At 38.2% G+C, this 24,216-nt stretch overlaps 1 protein-coding gene across 1 annotated transcript in view; it reads right to left on the bottom strand.

The window, feature by feature from the left end:
• The window catches only part of DTWD2 (DTW domain containing 2), an 84,311-nt gene that overhangs the window by 15,335 nt on the left and 44,760 nt on the right, over positions 1-24,216 (bottom strand). Inside the window, exon 6 of the mRNA XM_054397623.1 lies at positions 17,215-17,404. Coding sequence (XP_054253598.1) covers positions 17,215-17,404 — 190 coding nt within the window. The remainder of the gene's footprint in view (positions 1-17,214; positions 17,405-24,216) is intronic.

The raw sequence follows: 24,216 nt of genomic DNA, 5'->3' as shown, positions 1-24,216 counted from the left end.
AAATGCACCTCTGTAAGAGCACTGCCCAGAACTTCTGTCTTCTAATATGTTAAGGTATGGAAATACATTAAAATTCTATGCACTTCCAAGAGTTCCCATTCTTTGCTTCTGGATCCAAAATAATGTAAGAACCAGATATTATTGATGTGGGGGTACTACACATTAAATATAAATGGTCCAGGAAAAATCAGCAGAGTTACTCCCTGCATGACTTAATGCTCGGCATCTGAACATAATCCTACACGATGTCTCTTTGTTCCATGACTATGTCAAATGGCACCTCTTTTAAAAACACCATCTCTGCATTTCATTAAGTGCCTTTCCAAACATCCTATCACTTATATATAGAAAAATATTTGAGAATGCCCTAAGTACATGCTGGGAAAAACAATAAATTTGTTTCACACTATTCTGACCTCTTTTAAAGAAATATCTTTTAAATGAGGATAACTCAGGTTGTGCAGCGTATTTCTCTACTGTGTTCTTTGCTTTCATTTTCAAACAGCTGAAAGGAAGAGAAATTCAGTCGCAAAAGGAATTAGTCCTTTACAGAGATTCTTCCATCACATTCCTACAGAAAATTTTGGAGGGAATTAGAAAAAAAAATAAACAAATTCGACACTTTCTCCACTCCACCCATTTGAAAGACTAAATTTTTAGTGTTGCTACAATGCTTCAGCCAAATTTGTTCTGAAGAGCTGGGCAAGGAAATAATGAACGTGAAAACAAAATAATTGCCTTGTTAAAAAAAGTCACAATAAATGCATGCATTTTCCATGTGTGAAAAATTGTGGTATGTGAACCAGGGCAGAAAAAAACCCACTGTAAATGGAAAGTATGACCAGTGGCACCATTTACCAGTGGAAGACAAATTTCTTGCTTAGCAAACTTCCCAGGTGGTAATTTACCTTGTGTATACTGGGGAATTTGATACATAAACATAATACTTTGTTTATTAATTGGTTGAAAGAACTACAAGCTAAACAGCTAATGAAGTTTTAAAATAGCAACCAAAATAGATACCTCACTTCTTTAAATACATCTGTAATCTAAATATTGATCATCTTAACACAGAATCCTGTATGAAGTTAAGGTAAACTTCAGGTTCCAAAGTGCAATTTTTCTTTCCGGAGATACAAAATATTAAGTATCATGTATACAGACCGTATGATAAAGTCCAGCAATTACCTGAGAATTCTTTAGGCTATGTATTTCTCTCTCTAATGAACTATGAAATCAAAGGTCTACAGGAAAACATGGAGTAGTTTGCAGTAGTCACAGAATCACAGAATCAATAAGGTTGGAAAAGACCTCAAGGATCATCAAAGTCCAACCTGTCACCCTGGACCTCATGACCACTAAACCATGTCACCAAGTGCCACATCCAATCCCCTCTTGAACACCTCCAGGGATGGTGACTCCACCACCTCCCTGGGCAGCACATTCCAAGGTCTAACAACTCTCTCCATGAAGAACTTTCTCCTCACCTCCAGCCTAAACCTCCCCTGGCGCAGCTTGAGACTGTGTCCTCTTGTTCTGGTGCTGGTTGCCTGGGAGAAGAGACCAACCCCCTCCTGGCTACAGCCTCCCTTCAGGTAGTTGTAGACAGCAATGAGGTCATCCCTGAGCCTCCTCTTCTCCAGGCTAAACAATCCCAGCTCCTTCAGCCTCCCCTCGTAGGGTTTGTGTTCGAGGCCTTTCACCAGCCTTGTTGCCCTCCTCTGGACATGTTCAAGTATCTCAATGTCACCTTAGCACTTCATTTGTTTTATCAAACTACTTAAAACAAATCCTTCTTCTGCCTACGAAATAATTTCTGAAATGTTTTAACCAAGAATCTGTTATTTTTTCATTAAAACTTAAATTCAGCATCAAATTCAGCATCTTCTCAAAGCACTTGTTTCATCTTACAAAGTCAAAACTGTTTCCTCTTTAGATTGTCAAATGAGTTAGCAGAAACACCTGCAAACTGTAGCAGTTTACAAGTATGAAGGTGATTGAGGGTGAGGCGAGGGTGCCAAAGTAAGAAGTGTTTCTGAAAGTTGTTTCAGACATTAATGCCCATCTCCATACTCCTAATCAATGTTACATAGAATATGCAAGTGGAAAATTACAGAATCACAATGCTTCTGACCATTTCCCATTATGTTTTCTAACTCTTACACCACACATGGAAAATGTATAGTATCAAATAAGTGCCCACCCCAAAAAAACTTTGGAAAACAAACCAAACATTTATAAAATACCAAATAAGCTTTGGGTTAAAATAAACCAGAGTTCTCATGACAACCTGAGAACTTCTTTTAAAAAAGAAGAACACAGGATAATCCTTTCTGGCCTACAGTAAATAAAGTTGTAAAGAGTAAGTAAATTTTTTTAAAAGTAGTTTCTTCAGTATTGCTGCTCTGTAGAAAGTATCCAACTTTCTAGATAAGTAATGTAAACTTTGAAATTAATGAAAGTCTTCACCAGTAGACGTTATCTAAACTGGCATTTTCTAAGGTGTCAAGACGGGACTGCTGACAGTGACAGATAAGTATCAGCCTCCAGTGCAGGAAATAGATTGAAGAAAGTATGCATGTCTTCTGCTTCCTAAGAAGACAGGACATTGGGCTTCATGTCAGGAAATAACCTGAACTCACTAAATCACAGTGCAACTTTGGGCAAGCTACCTTCCTTCTCTGTGCTCCACAGGTCTCTCTATCTGTAAGATTATATTTACTCAATGCTGTAAAGCACTTTGAAGGCTGAAGGAAGGAATGATGGAGAAGATGCAGAAAAATAAGAAACAGCAAGTCCTGTTACTGGAGATAAGAAGAGTATCTTCCTTCTGATACCTTTGTGCAATGTATTTCTAGAAAAATCTATTAATATGGCAAGAAAAAAAAAAGCAAACAAGAATTAAGTCAATCTCTCTTACATAAAGGGATAAAAGGAAATCAATGTTCCTTTCATTAATCCCCCTGCATTTCTTGCACAAATATTTACAAGCACAAGAAGCACTACCAAAAAACCCAGAAGGGCTTACTATACTTAAAGAAACTAAATAGTATAGTCTTCAGCTAAACTAGATAAATGAAATAAAGGTTGAGTGCAGGCAATCTCTAGTTCTAAAACCAATAGTTCAAGCCCATGTAAAAGAAGGGAGCCTGAAGCTGGCCCAAATTGTTTAAATGAAATTAATAGCTAACAGACAGTGCAATTGTAAGGAAAGGAAAGTCCTCACAGGTAAGGTGTAAGTGAAGATAGGACTGACCTAGTAATGTTGGAACTGTATGTTTTGCACAAGTCATTTAAATATCATCTGTTATGATCTTAGGTTCTGACAATGCAGGATTTTACCTGTAACTAAGCAGTAAAGTAAGTTAATACTGCCATTATGATATGTAAAAACAATTATACACAACTGGAAGTCATCCTAGGCACACCTGCCAGTTCATACAATGACTATGCATTTTTAGTTATTTTCCATGCATTGAAATCTCTTGTATTTACAGAAAGAAAGATCCAGACATTATTTCTGGTAATATGTTTCTTGCTCTGCTTACTTTTAAAAAATGAATGCAACAGATCAATATTTTATGCAGCACTATTCTTTTAATAATTAATACAACAGGAAAGCACTGCAAGTCAATTCAGTCAGTGAGCAGAGTATGACCTAGAGAATAGGGTCATGAAATGAAGGCAGAAAATTTAATTATGTGTATTGTCACAGGCATTTAACTGTAATTACCTGCAAATATCAGAAAATTAAAAAAGGAAAATTAAATAGCTCCGTGTCACAGAGTACCATCAACAAAGCGACATTGTTCTTCGGAATCTGCTAACTACTTTTGTTCTCTGATTCCTTTTTTTTCTTACTGTATGTGAACAGTAATAGGGAAAAAGCAGTGGGAAAACTTCCTGATACGGACTTAGACAAGGGCACAAGGGAACACGAGAAGAAAGACTAAAGAAGGAAAAACCTTCCAATTAATCTAGTTATTTGAAAGCAAGCTCAATCAAAATGAAATCTATTTCTATTTTCCTTTTTAAAAAAGGCTCATATCCCATGGGAATCTGAAACTGCTCCTGAATTGTTCTAGCAAAGGATATTCAGATAGTCAACAAAGACTTTGCCAATAATTACAAAGAAACGGCAAGGAAATAAATAAAATTAAGAGCGAAAACAGCATTCAGTTCTGACATCTGGCCCATTACCTGAGAGCTTTCAATAACAAAGAATATGTCAGTTCATTAAGAGCTAGTAAATACACACTGAGCAGAAAAAAATCTCGAAGTGGACCAATGTCATTCAAATTAACGTAATTCCCTGTTCTCTCCCCATGATCTGTATCTTCTCAAACAGCAATTTCTGCCAGTCCCAGCACAAAACACTTTGCTTGTTAGGGTCCAAAACACTTTTCTGAATGTTTCAGCTGTAACAAGACAACTGCTAAAACCTGCATGCATCAAACACTTGAGACTATGTAACAGATTATAATTACTAATTTTCACATTACCACACAGCAGCAGACAGGAGACAAGTTTTCTCAATGCATAAAAAATGACACAATTTAAAAGTACCAACATAACTCAAAAACAAAAGTCCACTATTAAAGCTCACAAAGACTTCTACAAGTCTATAGGTAAGTGGGCTCTCCTGTGGGATTTTTAGTAAAAATCACACATAAAGATAAAACCACTTAAAGAATAAGTCAGTGAAAACATGGGGATTTTCTTCCACTACCATGAGCATGTATGGTTAAATACATACCGGTTCCTGGGACCTATATTACTGCAGTTCTCCCCACTGTAATTTTTGTTGGCTGGCCTTTGCTGCCTTGGGTTCCAATTTGCCTCCTGCCTACCTCAGTCATCACCAAATGTCTTTCCCATGCAGAATTAAACTGTGCATTGCCCGTTCATTGTGACAAGTGAAAAGAGAGACAAAGAAACAGAAACAAAAAATACAGAACAAAAAAAAGAGAACTGCAATAAGTTACTTTTCTAACACTCCACTGGGAAGAGTAGCTGACACACCAGAAGGCTGTGTTGCCATTCAGCAACACCTGACAGTTGAGCTGAGGGGATCCTAACGAAGTTCCACAAGGGCAAGTTGCAGTCCTGCATCTAGAGACAAATAATCCCATGCACCAGTACAGGTTGGGGGTTGACCTGCTGGAAGGCAGCTCTGTGGAGACAGACCTGGGTGTGCTGGTGAACAAATTCACCATTAGACAGCAGCATGCTTTTGTGGCCAAGGTGACCAATGGCATCCTGATGCCTAGCTAGCAGGTCAAGGTTTGATCTCCTCTTCCTCTACTCTGGCCTAGTGAGGCCACATCTGGAGTACTGTATACAGTGCTGGGTTCCATGGTTCAAGAGAAGCAAGGAATTACTGGAGAAAGTTTAGCAGACGGCTACAAAGATGATGAGAGGACTGGAACACCTCTCTGACAAGGAAAGGCTGAGAGACCTGGAGTTGTTAGCCCAGAGAAGACTATGGGGGAATCTTATAAATCTTTCCAAAGATTTAAAGGTGTCAAGAGGATGGGGCCTGTCTCTTTTCAGTGGTGCCTAGTGACAGGACAAGCAGCAATGAGCACAAACCATAACACAGGAAGTTCCGTCTGAACATGAGGGAAAACCTCTTTACTTTGAGGGTGACTAGCATTGGAACAGGCTGCCCAGAGACACTGTGGAGTACCTTTCTGCGGAGATACTCAAATCCACCTGGATGCATTGCTGTACAACCTCCTCTCCGTGAACTTGCTTTAGCAGGGGGGTTGGATCAGATAATTTCCCGAGGTCCCTTCCAATCCCTGCTCTGTGATTCTCTAACTACTGCCTGGCATTAGTTAGTATTTGTCCCTTATACATGCACTTGCCTAAGTCCCGCCGCTATGGAAGATGAAAGAGTGTATCTTAATCAGCATCTCCTTGGCTCATTGAATAGGAGATTTTACAAAACCTATTTGAGAGAAAACATCAGAAAGGGAGTAAACAGATACAGTCCAATGACAATAGTGATTCTTACCAGTCTTACTCTTTTGTTCTGGGTGTTCTCTATAGGCAGAGGAATACATGCTTTTTATTATTATTATTTCTACATTAAATACAATATTCTCTCAGGATGTTCTGACAGTTGCTTGTTTTAAACTGGCTTACACTCCTATCTATGAGCACTAACTCTGCTAGAAAGAAGTTTTTAACCTCCTCTACAAGGAAATTACCTAAAAAGCAGATACATTTCAGAATACCTGCTTGACACGGCAAAGAAATTCTTCTGATTTTTGGACTTGTTTTCAGTAACAGGCTGCTGCTCCCTCTTTAACCCTCTAGGCTTGAAAATAGCACACTACTAGACCACAAACACCACTTTCTGTCAAAAACCACATTAATGGGTCTGTTCAAACACCTGTAACAATTACAGTTTGCCTATCAACTCATTCATGAATGTACCCATCGTTGCTGGAAAAAGAACAGAATTAATTTCAGCTTCTCTCAACTATGTATGCCACCTATTTTGTACTGCTAATTACTACACTGCTGCAAGTTGACTTGCCAACTACAATTCCACGTCTTACACCCGTCGACACTTGTGTGTTTTATCCTATCCGACATACACTTAGCCTCAACCACGTCATGTTTCAGCACCTCCCATCTAGGGTTCCCCTGCCTGGTAACTCCAGTGGCATCACTGCCATTGAAAAGGAGGTGGATCCCTAAAGGAACAGGGGTTTTAACTTGGATTTTCTTTTCTTTCAAACAAGAAGAGTGGTGAAGGTGTTTTGAGCCAGCTTGTTTGAACACAGGTGCCTTGCTTTCCACACTCCAGGTGCAGTGTCTTCACTTCTTACTGCTGATACAGTGTTCTGTGAGGTCTTGCCAATAGTCTGAGAATTCCTTCACTGACTCCTACAGAAGAAGGATGGGAATGCTCTTCTGCAGAGTCCCTATGATGACAACACTGCAAGCAAGCTGCTTAGTCACCCCAAAGCATCTGTGAACCTGAACCCAGGCAGAGGCAGCACAAAACCCATGAAGTCAATCCATTAAGTGGCAGTCACTTTGCACAGTAGGAAGTATTGATGTGACTTGGCAAAGAATTCTTAAAGCAGATGTTGACATGACTAACTTTGGTGAAAGATAAAAACTCAGGAAACTCATGCAGCAGTTTGTGTTGACAACTGCCCAGGCCTAGCACAACATGCTCAGTAAACAACAGGAAAGAAACAGACAGACACAAGTGTTTCATAAATATTTCAGCACGCCGTCTTCCCAATGGTAACATAGAGATTTAAGCCACGCAGAAATTTTGAAGCTGTGAAGGAGGGAGAGTTCACCCTGTCCAATACAATGCCAAAATTCTTTTTCCTCAACTGGAGGTCAAGATAGGCTAGAATCTTGACTCTGCACATTTCCATCTGCCTTTTTAGAAGATGGTACAGCAACTTTGAACTGGTAGTAACACATCAAATTAACCAGTTTATGAGGTCAGAGACCACAGCCTCCTGTCAACAGAAACATTTTTTGTGAATCTCTACTTTTAACTGAAGACAGGGAAGTTTATTTCAAGGTTGTGTGTCAAAGAACACTTAATTCGATTGGAAAAATAGGGGAAATTGAATTTAAGAGAAAGTTCATTTTGTTCAAATGAGTTGAAAGCACTTCAGCAAAATGCATTTGTAGCAACAGGGGCTCCCTAAGCTCACCATTCCCAGAACAGAAGTGAGAATATGCAGATGGAGCTAATGTGGATGGCATCATTTGAGAGCAACCTGCTTACTGTTTTGTTCACTCAGCATCAGCAATTTGGAACAACCTGTCTCAAACAGAAAACTTTACGCCCCATAGCTTGCCACCTATTACATGTGTCTCCTCAGTCACTCCCTCCTGGAGGAGTCCCATGAAGTTGGGAAGGCATCTTCCCACACCACCCACAGGACAGGGGCATACACTTGTGCTGCTCCCTGAGCTTTTCTGAGCTTGTATAGGGGTCCTTACAAGGTGAGGTCCCAGCACAGACGTTAAGACCTAGAATGTCAGCCTTGGCCATTCATTGCCAGGGTTTTGGTAGTGGAGGGCAGCAGGGCAGAGCTCAGTGTAAGGAGGCGTCCTGTGCCAGACACAGCCATTTCCTGACAGCTCCACAATGGAAAAGTCCTGCTTAGACCTTAGACCAGTGATAGCTTAGACCATCCCTGTGGGAAGGTCAGGACCACTTAGCAGAGCTGGGGAATACAACCAACAGTCTGCTGGAGTAGCAGGACACTAGCAAGTGCTCAGTTTGGAAGGGATCCAGCCAGCAGTGCTGAGGTGCTCAAGTGGAAAGGTGCTGCCCAGGCTGTGGAGGGAGGGTGCCACCAGAAATGGGAGGGACTCTCCCATATAGACACCCCAAGATCTGGAACAAGAAAAGAAGGGATCCTGATGGTCAGTTGCTAGCACAGATTGATCTGACTATTCCTCTGCCAAAGCAGCAATCACACAAGCAGAAGCTGAGTGGTGGGATGCTGAAGAGACTGCAATCTGTGGAGGAACCACCATGCATTGCCCCCGGTCTTCTGCACCATCTCTCCCTTCACTGAAGAGACCAAGCACAGAATGCAGCAAGGGGTCTGGAGAACAAAATGCTCATACAGAGTCTGCTTTGCTGTGACTATTAAAAATTATTCTTCTCCAAGGATTACTGCAAATAGATGGGTCTCAGGACTGAAAAAACTCTCAATAACAAAATCTCCAAATATTCACTAAAATTACTCAATAACAGAATCTGTGTGTACTTTCTATCATTTCAGGGTGCTCTTCCCATATATTTGCAAGTTAGTGCTAAGTACTCAATACTCCTGCATGAAAGAAAATACACAAAAAAATTTTAACTGTTAAGACACTATCTACAATCAGTCAAATTTGCCAATGTCCCTATCTCAAAGCTACCCCTCATATTTCAAAAACTCAAACAAGACTGCATACAGATCTTTTAAATGTCACATTCTGGGAATCCAGGAAGCTGGTAAGGAAAATAAACCCCATCTCAGGGATGGAAGGGTGAGGAAGGAGAGACAGGACCAGTAAATCTGATCAAAAGCATAATCTTAAATCAGGTATCAAAATATCAATTTACAGGATTAGTACTTGCACCAGTACAAGCATATGCTCAGACCATTATTCAAGCCAATTTAAGCAAACAGTGAAAGCTGAATCGTAAACCTCAAGGGTTAAATATTTGCTGCAAGAGACCAGATTTCAACTGAGGATGCCAATTTTCACATAACAAAGGAAGTATAAGGAGAACAAAACAGAAGCATCAAGAAATTGTGATGGCATGACACAAAGAGAAGTATTGAATATCTGAATAACAGCAATGCTGTGAGGAATGTATGAATAGACAGGATGATTTGTTGCCATTATGCTGCTGACATTATTATGCTCATTAAGTAGCAGAGGACAGCATCAACAAAGAATGACAGAGTCAAAGTGAACATGAAGCTATTCCAGCCTCCAACTGTGCCCACTCATGCACAAGTAGGCACACCACTCAGATTTACGTGGGATTCAGCTAGAAGCAAAAAGTTACACAACCTATACAAACAGTAACATCGCAACTGAAATACTCTGACCTCGTGCAAACATACTGTGCTCTCCTGACAGGGATGGTTAGAAAGTATTTTGTGACTACAAAATGTCAAGGAATTACAGTATATATTACATACAAATGTTAAGTGTAACAATGTAGGAAGAAAAAGCAACTTAATTAAAAGTGAACAACACTTTATGCCACTTTCCTGGTTGTCGGCAATCATATTTCTCTTGACTTTTGTCTAGACTGATGTCAGCTTAAAATTACAGCGAAACATTCACACTTTTCACACATCATTCTACATTCAGCTTAAATTATTTTTTGCTACTTAACACCAGCGTATGAATTCCTCCCCCACCACTATTCTCCAAATCAAGTGTGTAGCATTCTTCAACATTTTTAAGGGATGGATAATTATTTTCTTTTTACAACTATAAAGGATAAGCATAATGATCCCAAGGAGATTTTCACTGTTTCAAAAGGAAAACAAGATAGCAAGTGTTAGAAATAATCCATCCAGTTTTGGATAGCAGATGCTTGGATTTACAACAGTGGTCCCAAACCACCTATAAATAATAAAACTGATTCACATATTACCTACTTCTGAGAAGACAGTAAGTACTCAGGATAGCCTGCCTACATTTTTATGTGTGCTTGTCAGTAGGTTAATTTTTTTTCAACCTTCTTTTGGTGCTGGAAGAGTAGAAGGTCAATTTTTTTTTTCTAACCATCTGTTCCCACTATGTTACGTTTATCTCCTCCTGAACAGAAGCAGTTTCACCCACAGGGCTCTGGGATTGCTTTGTACAATGTACCAAGAGCCCAACTGTGCCAAGCCTGCCTGCTGTGTAAAGCCAGCTCATGTTACCTTCAGAACTAATTGCATCCGCTGCTTCAAGTTAAGGGAATGCTCCTTCTGTATCACCTTTGCAAACCACAACAGCTGCTGCAAGAAAGCCTGCAGTGCATATTCTCGTGCTTGTGGCCTCTTCCTTAGTTGTGGCCAAGCAGAACTCCCTGGGATGTAACATGCTTTCCTGGAGGGTGTCAGCTCATGGAGTACAAGACATCAACAGTGTAAGCATATCAAAAACTACACAAGTCACCTTAAGCCATACATCTCATAAGTTTCTGCCATAAAGCTTACACAAGCTCCTACTTTGTTATTTGTCAAAATTCCAGACAATAACACTGATTCTGGATCAAGACATGAATTAAAACCTTTCTAATAAATATGTTAGACTTTCAAATGTATTTCTTCTGGGGGTTTCTGGAAGAGTTCAGTTGAAATTTGTCCAAATATTCTTTTCAAAGTAAAAAGTTTTAGGGACTGAGCTGTGATTAAGGGATTTGTTGAGATTTTGAGTGATTTAAACCAACAACAAAGTTTGTGAAAATATCCAAGAGTATCTTTAAAATCATTCAATATAGCAATTTGTGCTACACAATATCAATGATCCTGTGAAGGAATACAATTAAATGTGATCTTCTGATGTCTCCAATGGATTATGTCTTTGTAGTATATCTTGCCATTCTGAACTGCTAATCCGATCATTACTAAATAAGTCCTTTTCCACTGAAAGAACACTGATTAAAAGCTAAAATGACCATTTGTTGAAGAATTTTAGTTGTAACAGTTTCTTTTTCATTTAAAGATACTGCCTGTAGGAATAGGGTCCTCTTTTCCCTTTAAGCTCCCCTTTCTTTAAATATTGTCATCTCTACCTTATTCTCTTTGCATGACAAAAAACCTGCCTTCTTCAATTCAAAATATAACACTGAATTCATCTTGATCTTGCAAAACTGCATTATCAAGCCAGAAACAAAGCCTCCTTATTCAGAAAGAGAACAATTTACCAAGTATTTAAATATGAACCGTGGTATAGGACACAGGAAAAAATGTAGAAATTGGAAAAAGACAGAAAACCCCCATTAAACACCATGCTGTCTGTGTCAGCAGGAAAGATTGAACAGCACACAGCCACAGGGTGAACAAAATTTAATCCCTAAGAGTGCTGGTGTTTGTTTACAGTTTATTATAATCCTTTACCACTCCACTGCTAATTTTAACTATTTACAAGTTACAGTGGATTGCACAAGTACCTCTAGTTTATTTCAGTACACAAACAGCAAACTCAGCTTAATTCAGACCTGTGTAAACAGTATTTCAATGTACATTTTGCACAGCCTCATGCTCAGGTGATGTCTTCATTGAGCACAACTTGTCTCACAGACACCACTTGCAGTTACACCACAAGTTCTGACCCAACATTGTACTACCAGGGTGGCACAAGGAAAGCTGAAATAACACTTGAACCAATGAAGATAGTCTTAAACTTTATCTAAGTGACTAAAGCCACTTAGGTCATACTTCAACATGGTAAAACACCTCTTTTTGCCCTGCGGGAAGCTATTTCTGCACCTGAGAACTCCAACACTATCATTGAGACAGCTCCAACTGATTTTGAATGAAACCAAGTATCAACTAACAAACAACTAAACATTAGATGAAACAGCGATTTTAGCTCTGGTGAACTTAGTAACAACCAAACTATCCATCAGAGTTAAAAAAAAAAAAAAATCATACACTTACTAATACTTCAAGAGTCACTGTGGTTTTCATTTTCACTAAGAATTCAAAGCCATTTAAACAAGACTTGCACTGCAGTTATAAGAAAAGAAGAGCAGGGAGAGAAGAATATTGTTTTCCTTTTAAAAAAAGAGATCAGATAAAAAGTACAGAGTGTTCATTCAGACAGGCTGTAACTGCAATTGTTAAAGGCTATGAGCTGTGCAATCCAGATTCAAGCACACACAAAGAAGTAAATCAGCTAGGAAAGGTTTTGATGTTCCTGCTGCCTGTTCATATTTTTCCCCAAGAGCTTAGAGTATAATGGTTTGCATCAGTGCTTCACAACTCATTGCCTTGGAACTGTTTCAGGAGGAAAGTCTGTGACTCATCCCAGTGATAAACCATATCGCGTAGCTCACTTTAGCAAGCTTAAATGCTCTCTAGAGGTGCATACTGCGAGAGAGTGAAGGCAAACAGCACCCTGCTGACAGGCAGCATCTGGAAGATCAATCCTTAACTTTTTTAGTGTTGTCAAGTAGTTCCATGTTTTTATTCATGTTCATGCTTGGGGCGCTCCAGATTAACATCACTACAGTTACCTCTGCTCCTACATCTACAAAATTTTGCACAAAAGAAACTGTTTTAAAATCAAGAAAATTGTGATAGGCAAATCAAGTTTTTACAAAATCACATGCAGACATGACTTATAGGTACTCTTTCTCATGTAATAATCTCCCACCACAAGAGCAGATTTGCTTGCAAATAGCAAATCTTTTTTCATCTCCTACTGTACAAAATACATATTAACCTCTTAGTGAAATCTACAGTAATAGTAAAGTAAATCTAAAGTAAAGTAATAAACTGTCTTTAAATGGATTTTAAAAACACTGATGAAATACCAGTAGTTCTTATGAAACAGTACATATTTTGGAAAAAAAAAATTCCACTCACACAGAACCAAAGAAATAAGCTTAAGAATATTAATTCTAACTGGACTTTTTCAGAATACTGAGTCTAAGCATGTAAAACATTAAAAGTCTCTCTCTGCCTGTCATTTTAATATCATTAAATATCATTCCACCCTTAAAAAGCAGTCCATAGTCTTTAACAAAAAAAGAAAATTATACGCTCCATCATAATTTTAGAAAAAAATACGTACCCAAGGAGGTGTGTTGGGACAAGTATAGGCATCAAACACAGTGGGAACAATGAGAGTATCCAGCAAATGTTTCATGTGTCAGTTTTGCATACTGAAGTTTGTCTCTATCACTATTTACTGCTACTATCTAAATAGCACAAAATGTTTTGTGCAGCTCAGCCAATATTGCTGCTCACTTTTCCAAGAGTTTCTTGGCACAGCATCTTACTTTACTTTCATTATATTATTGTTACTTCTCCTACTAGTTCAAAGTCTGTCCAGTTCCAATTTGTATTAAGCAGGATTTCAGAATTTTAAAAGAATCATTTCTATGCTAAATGATCCATAATTTTTCTATCCATTACTTTAATAAAGCAAACGTTTTAACAGCCTCAAGGACACTAATTACATTTTACACTCCACTACAATGCTAAAAGCAGGTAAAATACCAAAACACAGGTGTATTTAGTCTGCATCCCTTTGGGTTTCAGTAAGTGCTCAGGACCTAGGAGCATGTAATGAGCTGGGTTCCACTCAGTGCAAAGCAGCACTGGTTTCAGACACTGTTTACCAGGACTGTAATCACACTCACAGAGCACATGCTGTGTCACCACACACTGCTGTGGTAAAATTGCTGCTAAGGTTTGTGTCAGATATGCTAGTTTAAAACAGTTGCTTCAAAACTATTTCAAGGACAATCAGGAAAACAACCCTCTCAGGGGTAATGCAGATATAATTTTAAGACTCCAAGTGTCAACACTTGAAAATGGAATTAAACACTGGAGTCTCTTCAGACTTGAAGGGTACACCATCTTCAATATTTGACAATTCTTTCATCTAGCGCTGCAATACTACTCTTTTCTCCCTGGAAAAAGAAAAGTTCCTGGTGGGATTTCATCACAGCATTCCAGTACTTAAGAGGCAGCTACAAAGATGACAGAGGCTCTCGCTTCACAAAGAGCCACGTAAGAGAACAAGGGGAAACAGGTACAACTTGCACTGAAAGGGGTTTGATCTTAAGATAAGCATTTTTTTTATTTACAGTGAGACCAGTCAATCACTGGACAACCTCCTGAAGCACATGGTGGAGTCCCCATTACTGGAGGTTTTCAACATGTGACAGGACAAGGTCCAAGATAACCTCACCAAGGCTTCCTTTCCCACAAAAGTGTGGGCCAGATGATCTTTCAAGGTCCCTTCCAACCTAGGCCATTTGATGATTCTGGTTCATCAGACTTTTGAAGGGAGTACCACAAGAAAGAGAAAAACAATACCAAGAGTTTAAGTGGAGAACTGAAAGAGCTGATTATAAAACAAATGTCTAAAAGTAACACAGTAAATTCTCAAGTATAAGGCAAAGCTGCAGTATTCAAGATCTGCTAGTTTTCAGAGTCTGTGGATCTCTACTCTGAGCCCTAAAATTTCACCTATGGATTCTATCATTCTTGCCATAAGATCAAATCACTCAAAAGACCTAACAGAACATTATGTATTTCTGAAAAAAAAGCAAAAAGTCGAAACTATTTGGAATTTGAAAATAAAAATCATTTTAAGGAATTAAGGTTGACATTGAATTCTTCCATACTGATACTGTACAGACAGATCAGTAACTTCTCTTCCATCCTCTCAGATACTTAGTGCAATAGGAAATAGCTGAGGCAGAATTTGGATGACTAGTAGTCAGCAGGTTGTGTTTTTTCACAGCTACTGATGTATGACAAAATGGATTGTCTACACAGTCTTCTATTATAAGGCTTCGTGATCTGATCTGCCAAAAACTCTTAACTAGTCAGATACAAGTAGTAGATAAGTGCTATAAAGCAGTAATCACCTGGAATATGCTGCAATGACCACAAATCCACTGCTGAAGACAGTTGTCTGCAGAAAAAAAGCTAAAGCAATGATCAGGTTTCAGCTTTACAGAGGAAGGGGGGCATAAACTTGAAATGAAGCTGAATTACACATAATAGAAGTAAGTAATTTGTCAGTTCCAAAATGACTGAGAAAAAAAAAAAACCTTCGGAAAATGTGCAACACCTTCCTCTCTGCTCCTGGTTTTGCAGAGATGACTTGTCTTACATGCACCAACTGAAAGGATATTCTGTCAACAAGTAGCCAAAAAAGGGAAGCAAAATGGAAGGCCAACTAGAACACCTAAGCTACTCACCAAGTTAATTTTCAAGAAAGAGATACTAATCACAGTACGAATTAATAGAAAAGGGATGTTATAAAGTACTGAGCTGGAATTTAGCCATGAGCATTAGATCTTATCTTTGAAGATATAAATTGGTTTCTCCCAGATTAAAAAAAAAAAAAAAAGAAAAAAATAACTGCAACAAAACAGGAATTATTTTAATAACTGGTGGCTTTGGCTAATAAAGGTAAAACTAATTTTAGAAGTTTGAAAAGTAACAGACAGGAATGATGATACTTAGTTTTCCATTCGACTGAACAGGTGATTAGGAAAGCATTTTCTTCTGCTTTTTCTAACTCAGGAATACACTGTGCCACAGAGAAGAGCCTGTTTGAAGTATTTGTGATGTTTTACTTTTTCTAGCAAATATGGTAAGGACCAGCTAGAGAGATTATGAATAGAAAGAGTTTCTCACTTAAAAGCAAGTCAAGATCCTAGACGTAAGTGCCATCTGCATCATCATCTTCCTCTGAGGTTCAAAATCATCAGACTCCAAGCTAGAATCTACTCTTACATTTCACTTATGGCAGTGTAACTCCATTGCTATACTATGGTAAGAACCTAAAACCAGCTCCTAGGTTTGATATAAAACAGATTTCATCCCCTACAGCTAATTACTTGTATAACTTACAGCAGCTCTTGTTTTGAAGGAGCAGCACACACCTCTTCTTTTAAAAGGGCCAGGGGCCCTTCACCCTCCCAGGAGCTGTGTGCTCTGTCACACCCCAGCTCCCTATCAGTGTGACTGCAGGGCAGCTGGTCAGGAGCAGAATGAAGAATCTAGTTGTTCAAACCAACACAAAAAGAAACCTAAAGCAATGGCAGCACTAAACTGCAGAAGCAATTTGACTTCCAAACAAATTCAGTCTTAGGGTATTACAGACAATTCCAGACACAGACAAAAGATCAGTGTTGCACCAGTTTTCTCCATGCTCCATTGACAAGCATGTAACAAAATTACAAATCCACAAAGTTTCCTTTCAAAGACTTAGAAAAAATCCAGCCAGTAACATCTTCCATCTTCTGGATTAATAAATTGGTTACAAAAGACCAAGTGTAGGTACAAAACTTCTGTGTTGTGTCTAGAAAATCTATGAGTGGAGCATTCAACTCAGACGCACCATTGTAGCACATAAAGAAATTACTCCTGTTGTGTTTATGTGACAAAACAAAACAAAAACCCCAAGGAGACAAACAAAAAAAGCTAACAAAACCTCAAAATCACACTTCACCAGTATCTGCTCTACTTAAATTCTAAGTAATATCTATCAAAAGGAAACAGTGTAATTCTTTTGTTAAGAGGTTAAAAAATTCTGCTTTCAGCTTTCTGATTACTGCAATGGAAAATACTCATGCGGGGAGGGGGGAATGCTTACTTTTTATTGCATATGTTGTGCATATGTTACACAACAAGCAAAAATTTTCTACACCACTTCTACATTTTGCAAAACAATCACTCACTGTGAAGTTAGATGCATTAACTCAAAACCAACCAAAATAAAACATTTCAAGTGACAAAGTGAAAATACCCAATAATTACGTTACTCTTTCTCACAATCCTTGAGGTTGTCTTATTTAATTGCTCAGTTTTTCATGTTTTCCTTAACTTGGCAGCTGGTTAGAGCTGAGAAAGAAAAAAATGTTTCAATGATTATTATTCTCAAAAAAATACTCCCTCTGGATTGCCAGAAAGCCAGCAGCTGTTAGATCCACTTAACACTTACATTTTACCTATTATAACTCACCTGCTTGGGAAGCCGGAAGAGAGAATTTTTGTAAAATATATCTTTAGCCTGACTCCATGTTCCATCGATGATGATGATAAAAGATGGACTAGAAGATATCACAGTAACTTCTTCCAAGTTACTTGCTTCAGCTCCAGGATACAAAATTAGTGTACTGGGGTTTCTGCACACAGTTGCTAATTCGGGATACCTTCAAGGAACAGATACACCAAATGTCAATAATTATTAACAGTTTTCATGACAAATGCATTCTTCCAGATGTTCCAAGTTACTAACTCCCACTCATCTCCAAATTTTACTTAAATTTCCATGAAAGTCATTCACTCAGCTACCAACACCGTAAAAATTCTTGCCTAACCCTCAGCTCCTGAAAGGCAGAGGAAAAAACTCACCCACGAGAGTAATTCATGAAATCTTGGTATCAAGAATATTTTCGAATGTTTTAATCGTTAAGTCTCTAATGTCTATTTGAAGCAAAGATGTTCTAAATTGTTCATCAAAATTTAACACCCTTAAATAGCAAAATTTGTTCTAGCACTTGGTACAACAATACTGTGATTGTACCATTCTGAACCTTGTATACATAAAGAACAATTTATAGTCCACATCTATACGGCATTTCTGAAAATCTTACCATCTCAGTGTATGTTTTTTGTAAGTTACCGCTACTAGAGTTACAGTCCCCAAACTTGTACATTCCCTTCTTCTTTCCTCTTGACTTCCACATCTGCAATGATAGCAGAGGAATAAAAGGACTACTGACTAGTAAGTGTTCACTTCACGTACACAGAAATTCCTGATGTTTCTGGAGTCACTGCCTGAAAGTTATTTTACAAATATTTATGAAAAGCATTAAGCAGTAGTATTGGAAGCCTCAAAAAATGAATTGCTAGTTAATTAGGCTAATAAGGGAGAACCTGATAAAAAGCTGGGCTTGTTACAAAGACTGCATTACTTGTCTTGAAGCAGTTTCAGCAGTATCATCATGTAAGTCTGAAGAACTGCCTCAACCAGGAAGCAGGAATAAATACAAAGCAAAGCCTGACAGTATGGAGCATGTCATAAAGAACAAGCAATTATTTCTGTGTAGTACCTCAGAAGTTATACAGAGTAACTGGTAGGAGGACAAGAGTAACATGTAGCTGAAATAGCACAGAATTATTTGTGCTCTGAAGCGGAAAGGGAAGCCAGTACAGTCTATTAGAGAAAATAATGTATATCGGAATGAGGTTAACAATAGCTAGCACACAAAGTGGGCTCTCCATGATACCTATTAAGAACCACTCAGTGGAAGAGCACTGACAGAGATACAAGCAGCACATAGATATGTAAGTTCACACAGAGTAACTCCTAATGCCACTGCAGCCTCACAGCTTTTAAGCCCCAGGAGTTGGGTGCTTTCACCACTCCTCCAAAACTTATGCAAGAATCTCCTTCCTTAAGAAAAAAAAATTAGGGAAGAAAAAAATGGTTAATAGTGGGCTTTGAGCTGACACGTATCAGATTTACTTCAAATCTGTGGACTCCATTATACCTCTCTGAGATTGTATGTGAAAACACAATTTACCAGCATTAGGTTCAGGCAGAACAGCAGTGCCTAAAACATTAAGATCCTGAGCTTAAGACTCATAAAGGAAGGTATGGGAAATATCTGAAATGAAAGAGGAACTGAATTCAGTGCACCATCCAGAACTAGCATTCCAGTATCTGAACACCCCTGCCCCTAAAAGCAAACAATGCAGACTGATTAAACACTGTGGTTCATTACAGTCAATTTTATTTACTAAAATAGTCATGATTTTTCCCTCCAAAATGAACAGTAAAAAAAGTGTAAACATAGACAAGAAATTCATAAGATAAAGCTGTGGTAAACAGAAGTAGATGGAAGCTGCTCTGCCCCCTATTTTTGTAAACCTGACTTGTATTACAGTATTGTGGTATCACTTTAGTTTAATCAAGACTCATGCTACACAAGGTCAAAAGTAAGGAGATTTCTCTTTATTGGCTACCTAGCACTTAAGGTTTAAATCTAGAAAATCAGTCATTGTTTTCAGATGTTTGACCTGAGAACCCATCTCCATGAAGAGATGGGTTATCTGCAATAGCAGAGTTATAAAATTGTTAAAGTCTCTTAGATGATTAAAAAAATATAAAGCAATGAATTATTAAAACTAATCTAAAACCATAATGATTTTGAAACACCACAAGTTCATGCTATAAACTAAACTGAAGTCTTAGTTTTCAAAACATGATTCAGTTGAAAACCATGGTTTTCAATGTCCAGTCATCCAAGAACTAGTCATGTTAGTTTACAACAGTTTATATGCAGAAGCAAAGGCAAGGGGGGCGTTCAAAGATTTTATAAATTTGTCCCACGAATCTGACTTAGGATTTGAGGGCTGGTTATGCATGCACTGTCATAATAACTCTTAACACTTTACAAACTAGCAGGAATTGCTGCTATCTTCAAAGACTTTGCCTTATCCCAGAGTGACACTGAGTACACGGAGCTATTAGGTACTCTTCTCTTTCATAAATACAAGTTCTCAGAAATACACACTGCACAACCATTCTAGGTTATGGTTCACACTGACAGTCACAGTACACATGAGGAGCTTTATTAAAATGTCTTGCAACCATAAAATACACTTGTTCTTCCTTCCTTAGAACACAACAGGAGGAATGAGATAAAAGTAAACAGCTATTGATTTGCTTAGAGAGGGATATAGTCTGTAGCAAACAAGTGCAAAACAATTTTGGACTGCATTTCCAGACAGGTACATCCTGTCAATGTCATTACAGATTTCCTATTTCCTGCAGTACAAGGCTTTGTTTCTTGTTAGTTTATTGCTGACACATTATGCAATTGGACTTTCTCCACTCACACACTACCACCATTAGGAATTTGTCTCCCAAAACCATTTTTATGTGCATCCTTCAGCTGCACTTAATCAGATATGTGAAAGAAATAAAAAGTCTCAGCAAAAGACTGAATTTGTACCTGGTAAATAAAAATGAATCTGTTAAGTGTACAAATTGATATGGCATTCAAAAGGCAAGTTTGTACAAGTAGTATGATTTTTGACAGTCATTTAGCAAGAATATGCTTCTGCTGTTCTTGCTTTAGGTAAAGGGTATAATTTAATCACACACTGCTTCTGAAATACTGTAATAAGGTAGGATTTTCTCTACAAGAATCAAATGTTTTTAAAAGAAACTTACAGGAAACAATTGCAGAAAAGCAGCCACTTCACTGTAATGTTGAAAAGAGCTGTTGTCTGATGAGCTCTTTAGAAAACCTGACCCACAAACTCAATGGTACAACTGTTTTTTCCATATTAGCTTTCACTCTCATGTTGAAGGTTACTACAGCAAATAAGAAAAAGACTAGGAATTAGATTTCATCTTCACAGAGCTTTACCTCTAAAACCAAATACCTATAATCCTACTATAAAAACACATTCAAATAGTGTTAATATTGATTTTGTTAATCCAGTAATTTATTCCATTGTTTAAGTACAAGAGTGACTTGAGACAAATAGTATAGCTTATTAAAAATACAGGAGACAATTTCATTAAAGCTGATATTTGTATTAAGAACAACTCATGAAATACTGAAGGATATATGCCAGTTCTGAAACTCTACTCAGAGCCAAAACAAAAGCTTCATAATCAGACCTGTGCTAACCAGGAAAACATATTTTTGCTTTTGATCCCTGCCTAAATTTCCCCTACAAAAACAAAGGTAGAGTCAAAATCTCAGTATCACGCCAGCTGCCAGTCCAACTGCCCTGTTTAGAATGACCAAACAGAAATTTCAGGCTAGATCACTGCACTGGAAGGCAAGTGAGCAACACCTTAGCAAGACGTATCTCTGGTTCCAAGTCCTTTAAATTGCTAAAAGCTGAGAGAGGAACTTGGTAAGTCTCACCAGGCTTGTAGCCACTCTTCTGCCAGCTCTTTGTGCCTTGGGGTGTATTTTGATTTTTCGTTTAAAATTCAGACTGCTTATATGTAAATGCAGGAACACAATCCTGTAGTTCAGCTAGACTCGTCCATGCGGAAAAAAAGGAGACCCAGCAGAAACAGAGATGTAAATTAGCAGCAGAAGGCCAAGTAAGTGTAAGCACACAGGCAAGCTAAAAACACAAATACCAGCAGTCACACCAGAACAAACTAGCCCAAGCTACTGAAGGAACAGTTGATTATGACTATAGTAGAATTTCATGCAGCAGCTGCCCACCATCAGAAGCATGATCATCCTGCTTTTCTTGCCATCTTGTAACACAGTAGTACACAGTTTCACAGAAGTTTAGAAGTTTTGACTTTGAACATGGCAGAATACCATGCCTGTCACCAAGACACGTCATGTGTCAGCAGTGATGCAGAGTGAGGGGATATGTTTGTGCTGAGGGCAGCAGCTGCAGTAGACAAGATAGCTGAACCACGTGCCACACAACAAAGCTCTGCTGATGACATGTCTCCACAAATGAGTTTGCCTACTAGTGTATGACAACCTGAATTCAAGAACAATTCCATGAAATTTAATTGTGCCTTTTCTCACAAGTGCTCAAAACACTGGCATTTCCTGCCATCTGTGAAATCTCCACCTCATCTGCAAATGGTTGAACATAACTGCAGCCCAGTAGCAGCAGATATATCAAAGACAAGGTATGGTAAAGGGGAATAGCAGTAAGCCCAAGAGGCTAAACTGGGAAGGGAAGAAGAGGGTGAAGAGCAGTGTAGCTGCTAGTCAGTGTTGGAACCTACTTAAAGATCTAGGACTATGGTGTGGAACTTTACACAGCAGTTCAACAGAAACCTTTCTTAGAGTGAGGCATGACTAACTTCACCGAATTAACACGGACCTTAATTTTACCTTTCACTTCAGTTAAAAAAGGCATGCTTGTGGCAGAGTCTGCAGCACCACATTTCAGGAGGAGGCAGATCAGAGGTTGACTTTTAAAGAATTCACAACTACGCGTCAGTCAGGTAAAAAAGAAAGGTAACACTGTTAAAAAAAATAATTAAATTTCTTCTAGTCTGTTCCTCTTCAGCCTTTCTCAAAGACATTGCAAAAGAAAAGTGTAAACCCCAACTGATGAGAACCTATTTCTAAATCTAAGTATGGTACACTGCAGTGTATTATCAGATTTGGTAGGCTTTAGAATTACTTTGTTTTGCATGGTACTTCACAAACAATTTGTCTCATTCATAAAGCGGACTAGTTAAAGAATTTCCAATACAAAAATGTTATACGTTAATTTAACAGCCAGGAAGATAATCAATTAAGCAAATCCTTCATCTATTTCACATCACATGAATTCTTGCAATACTGACAGCAGTTACCCAAATCTTCCTTAGATCTGTTATGATTAGGACTTCCAAGCCATGAATCTACATCCTTAAGTAAAAATCTCAAAAGAATGTTTTAATCTCTAATGAAGTTATGAATATACACAATTCACTCATACATACCTAACAAGGACAAAATCTGTCTTTCCACCCTAGCCAAGGCAATCATTTCACTGAATTCCTAATTGGTACTGATGGCGGGTAAGGCTTCATTCTTCCTTTTGGAAATGAACATGGATTGTTTGCCTGTAATGCCTGATTCAGGTTTGTGAATTACTGTAAAATGAGGATTAAGCAATATAAAGATGGGATTTAAGTGATAGAAGTGATACTTGGTGGGAAATAAAAGAGCTTTACATTTGTGTCAGATGTTACTAGAAAAAGAAGGTGCTTGAAAAATACACTCAGGTAAAAAATGGTGTTACTATCTTTGAAGCTTGCAAGGCAGAGCAAGATCTGTTCTTTTCTCTGTGGCTCTCCAAGGGAAAACTACAGAAGAAAAGAATAAAGTGGAGGCACACAAAGAATCAGATGGCTTGGAGTTGTCTTTTCTAACCATTTCTACATTGCTAAAAACTCACAGAGATGCTTCAACAAGCTTTCCAAACAAAGACAGCAGAATTTTAAAACCAAAAGTTGTTCACAGAAAAAGTGGGCAATAATAAGTATGAAAAGATGACAAAAAAAAAATAGAAGTTACTATTTTTCTACAGAAAAATGCACAACAAATAAAGGGGACAAAATGCAAAAGATGAGAAAGAAATGCAACAAGAACTTTTGCCAAATCCTGAACACTTTGCTGGTGTCATGAACAGTATGAAATATAAGAAGCATAAGCAAACAGGAATATAGATGCAACAGAGACTCACTAAAATACTAAGGATGATTAAACAAGTATAGCACGCCTAAGCGAGTACTGTAAGAACTAGGTAAAAAATAGGCAGAATTATTAAAACCAGAGGCAAAAAAACCCCAACAACCATGAGTGGCCATACTGGTCTGCAATCCAAAGGAAAAATTAGTAATAAATAAAATTAGGAATGAGTAAAACCTCAATAATTGAATTTCACAGCTGACCTTTTAAATGGAATAATGTGGGTGACGCAACCAGCACCAACAAAAAAGTCAGCTCTTAGACTAGATTATAGCTCTAGTCTAAGCTAGAACTCTGTGCTGCAGTTAAAACACAGTCCCACTTCTTACATAAAAAAATAAAGTGAAATGAAAAGGCAAACTCAGAAATATAGAAACATATAGGTGCCAACTAGCTGGAGAAGGTCTACTGACAAGAACAGCAAGACAGATAAAGGTCTTCACAGAAAAACTGAATAAACTGAGTTTGTAAGTTTAAGAGACAAGAAAGCCAAAGGGAAACACAGTTAATAGTCTCCAAAACCACAGGAGGACAGAAATAACCTATTCTCGATGTTCACAGAGGACAAGAAATGACAAGTACAAGTGAGCAATAAAGGTTCAAGCTAAACAAGGACGAAAGCTCATAAGCTTTCTAATGGTAGTAAGTTAAGTTCACAGTCAGACAGATCCACTGAGAATTCTGCAGACTCTCCTATACATGGTATTAATACCCTGCCTACGTGCACCTGATCTCACTATCATAGTGGAGTAACAGCAGCAGCTATAGAATTT

The sequence above is a fragment of the Indicator indicator genome, chromosome Z (genome assembly GCF_027791375.1).
Source record: "Indicator indicator isolate 239-I01 chromosome Z, UM_Iind_1.1, whole genome shotgun sequence".
Taxonomy (NCBI): Eukaryota; Metazoa; Chordata; class Aves; order Piciformes; family Indicatoridae; genus Indicator; species Indicator indicator.
Note: the sequence above shows the minus strand (reverse complement) of the source record. Positions and strands in the feature narration are given on the sequence as shown.